Source organism: Rosa chinensis, chromosome 4, assembly GCF_002994745.2.
Source record: "Rosa chinensis cultivar Old Blush chromosome 4, RchiOBHm-V2, whole genome shotgun sequence".
Taxonomy (NCBI): Eukaryota; Viridiplantae; Streptophyta; class Magnoliopsida; order Rosales; family Rosaceae; genus Rosa; species Rosa chinensis.
This window is the reverse complement of record NC_037091.1, coordinates 7831598-7835771: the sequence shown is the minus strand read 5'-3', so window position 1 is coordinate 7835771 and position 4174 is coordinate 7831598. Positions and strand designations below refer to the sequence as shown.

Here is a 4174-nt window from a genome sequence, read left to right as displayed (position 1 = left end):
AGGGCCAGTGGGTCGTCTATTGGGCTATTTGGGTATGAGGGTTGTGGTCTGTTTTCATTTGGACACCCATCTAAAGTGTTGGGTGTGCGACAACTTTGTGAGGAGGATTGGGTCGAGGACGGAAAACGCATGAAGCTTGCTGATGGCTTAGTTGAAGTTCCTGTTACTGATGGGAAGATTCCGAAGAAGAAGGGTAGGCACCGTGGTCATCGGAACAAACCTAAGCTTGCTCCTGCTTCGGTTGTAGTGGGCTCGGTTGAGGAGGTACTGGAGAAGACCACCCCACCCCACGAGGGTTAGGGTTGTAGTCCAACATTGTCCTAGGTGAAGCTGTTGCTGGGATGGATGCAGAGATGTACACCATTTGAGGTCTTAGGCGTCAATGCTCCATTCTAGCTGCTTGCTTGGGATTGTGTAGGACTACGTTTTCTTTTGTTTTTCTACTTTGAAAAATTTCTCACCTTTGTCTGCCCTCCTATTAGGGTTGGACAGGTGTAGACGCTTTATTTTGTTTCGTGTTTTAGCTAGTTTGGTTTCTGTCTGCTTTCTCTAGGACTATCTGCGTTTTCGCAGTTCGCATTGTGCTTTGATTGTATTAGGAGGGGTTTTTTTGAATCCCTCTACCTTGACGGAGAGTCGTTGTTTGATTAATATATTCGGAACCTGATTCCGTTTCCCTAAAAAAATATATAGAAATAAAATTTATTTTCATATATTTAATAAGAAATTGAAGGGAGCATGTACCTCTCTGGTTGACCAGGTTGTCACAATAGCTCATTCCTCCATTATAATATATTTTATTTTTCATTTACTATCTTTATTCACTCAAGTAAGTTTACAATTGACGTGATTTGTTTGTTCAAATTCTCGATAATTTCTAAGTTTCCTCTTTTGATAATGCTATACGGTATACAACAAATGAATCTTTTTTTAAGTCACAAAAATTATATCTTAACCTGCTCCCACTCAATTTTCGACATACTAATTGATTTGTATAGGAAATGGAATTCATTTGATAAACTTAACAAAAGATCCCAAAAAAAGAAATAAATGAGTGCAGCATGCACTTGTCCCGACAAATTTTGTCACATATGACATATCCTTATTGTTGTTGTTGTTGTTTTTTTTTTTTTTTTTTCATTTTTTCCATATCTTTCCTTTCATTGAATTTCTAATTGGCTTAAGATAGTAAATAAAAATTTCTGGTCGTCTCATAATTTCTATCACGTCAACTTTCATGGTTCTTGCAATGATTTCATAAATTGGAAAGAAATTAATAGGTACAACAAGTTCGTAAAGCGATAAATTAAAATTGAGAAAAGAACAAAGCAGACAAAATTTACATACAGAGAAGGTTTTTTATAAGATTGAAATTTTACAATTTTTTACATTAAAAAATTATCTCGGACTTCCAAACGCGTTGATCTTGCAATTCATTCTCTCTTTTGTGTACATTTGTGGGACTGGCTTTTACTTGCCGAGTGTGGTAAACTGGAGACTTTAGTTGCAACTATTATGAGTCTAGTTAAGAGTTGCTCAGTGTTAGTAATGAACTAATGACAGGGAAAATTATCTTCAGGTTGCTTTTGCCACATAAAATTTGCAGTATGAATCCATTGGGGATTCACCAAAAACTTTCCTTCTTTAACTGCCCAGAACGATTTCTGTGTACGAGCATTTGCTGCAACTACATGTGTGACTGATGGATCGACTTGTGTTGAACAAGTAGCGCCCAGCTGCTCCGCCATCTTCCACAAAGGATGAGTATTAGCTTCGACATTTGAGGGGAATACATGGCTGAAAACAATTTTACAGCCCTTCAAGACTTCCTTCCTAAGGATTTTCAAGACGAGCCTAACATCTCTGTCGATAAGATCCCACCCCTGTAACTCAACTTCATTAAAGAATATGGTGTGGATATTCCCAAGAAGTTGAAGTACATTTGCAAGGTAAGCTCCTCCATACCGGTCACATTCATCAGTCTTCAACTCAGAATACGGCTTGCCCTTACTGAGGCCAAACTTTTGACAACTAGTTCTAAAGAAATGGTATCTAGGCATCACTATTACATTGTCCCTGTTGTCATTTGTCCATACATTTTTTGTATCATCAAGGATCACAACAGCAGAATCTTGCGCAAGCAGGACATCTAGACTCTTTCTCTCTGTTTCTGTGCTATCATCACGCGATATGACTCTACCACCAAAGATATGATTTCCGGGATCAAGCAGCTTAGCCATTTCTAGCGCATAATCTCGATTACCCATTGTGTATATGGACAGCTCAAACATTTGACTGGCTTGCACTAAAAACGTCCTAATATAAGGCCTCAACTTGGTCATCAATTGCCTACTGGGAGTGTCAACAACGTGAACATACTGCAGAGAATGATCAGACTGGGTTTGGGTCTTCAGATATTCTTCTTCGGGTGACATCTCATCAAGGAAAGTGGTATTCAGCAGGGTGTGGTCTAGATCAAGAACCAGATGAAGTTTCTTATGGTTCAACAATAGATTCCTAGTGTTTTCATTGCGTAATCGATCAATCTCAACATCCCTAAGCACTAACCCCTTGGGTATATACCCAAATCTCACTTCAGAGAACCTGGGTTTTTCATCAAAAGCAAAACTTGCCTCTCCTGAAATTCCCACATCAGTCTCTACCTTAAGCCTCTTTGCCCTCTGATCTATCAATCCTAGGTCACTGTAATCAGAATCTAACCCTCGTCCCCTCTTAAGATACCCAACAAGGTTATCAATGTTATGCAAAATGGGAGAGACAGTAGCCACACTCATCATGATATTCAAGAAAAATTGAATTTATTTATGGCAAATTCTTCAGAATTGAATCAAGAACAATCGATAGAGAACAGTAACAAATGGAAATTAGGGTTTCACTATTACACAAGAGAGCAGAGAAAATTGAACCAAATACATACACCGTGAATGTGAAAGAAAACAAGGAAAGAAGAAGCCTTGTGCCGTCGTCGTCGTAGTCTCTGATCTTCTTCGTTCGTTTCTGCGCGGCTTGAGATCGTCGTCAATTGTATTCCGATGATGAGAATAGATGATGAGAATACGAGGAATTGAAAGAGCACAGCGAACCAAGGACGATGGGATTAGGGCTCCGCCGCCGGAAAAAACTTGGGGGTTTTCTGGTAGAAGAGAAATTAGAAATGCAGAGAAGAGTGAGAAGAAAAGGAAAGAGGAGAGTTTTATATAAGCGAGGCGAGTGTATCCCTATCATAATGGGACTAGGAAACGCGTAAACAGAGTGACCTATTTTCCTACCGACCCCATTTCTTTTTGTTATTTGCAATGGGAACTACTTACAATTGGTATTTACATTTTTAAGGCCAATTTTGTATAAAATTCAATTTACTTGGACCTTTTTTTGTTGTTTTTTTTTTTTTTTTTTTTTAAAGGAGATACTGAGAAGGACCACAAGGAGGCACGCAATGGCCTTTTTTACCCGAAGTCCAGCACAGTGCCGCGCCAAAGACGCAGCGACACCCCCCTCCGGGCATCGAGTACACCAAATAGGTGGGCTTGCCCTCCCCGCATAGTCTTTTCCATACACAAGGCTCGAACTTGAGACCTCTGCCTCAAGTCCCTCAACTTGCTTAAGGAGCACAGTCAACTTGCCAACTGAACTGGAGCACAGTCTTTTTTTGTTGTTGCTTGTTCGTTTGTTGTTTTTTGTTTATAACAATATTTCAATTTCTTTAGTTTCGAAGGCTCTATGTCCTCCCCCCCCTAATTGTTACTTTTAATGAGCGTTTAGTAAATTATTTTTATAGTGGGATTAGAAACGCATTTAGTGAAATTGTGTAAACAGAGTGGCATCAAGAGTGACATATCTTCTTAACGACCCCATTTATTTTTATTTTTTGTAATTGGAACTCCTTAGAATTGGTATTTACATTTTAAGGCTATTTTTGTATAAAATTCAATTTACTTGCTAAGAGTCTAAGACCTCTAATTTTATTTTATTTTGTTTTATTTTTTATTTTTTTATGACAACATTCCAATTTCTTTAGTTTAGAAAGGGTTGTACGTCCCCCTCTCCTTATGACAGGACCAGTCCCGGATTTCACCCCGAAATCCGGAGTGGCCCTGCGGGGCCCACCTTAGTGATAACTCTACCGAGAACTGGTCGAGTCACCCCTAAAGTG

The 4174-nt window shown here is 39.1% G+C and overlaps 1 protein-coding gene across 1 annotated transcript; it reads right to left on the bottom strand.

The window, feature by feature from the left end:
• Positions 1 to 1228: 1228 nt before the first annotated feature.
• On the bottom strand, positions 1229 to 3363 carry LOC112198254 (RNA polymerase II C-terminal domain phosphatase-like 4). The gene has a single exon (XM_024339341.2). The coding sequence runs from the start codon at positions 2796 to 2798 to the stop codon at positions 1554 to 1556; it is 1245 nt and encodes a 414-aa protein (XP_024195109.1). The 5' UTR covers positions 2799 to 3363; the 3' UTR covers positions 1229 to 1553.
• Positions 3364 to 4174: the final 811 nt, after the last annotated feature.

Coding starts and splice junctions, on each gene's coding strand:
- LOC112198254 (XM_024339341.2), bottom strand. CDS start 2,798: ATGATGAGTGTGGCTACTGTCTCTCCCATTTTGCATAACATTGATAAC.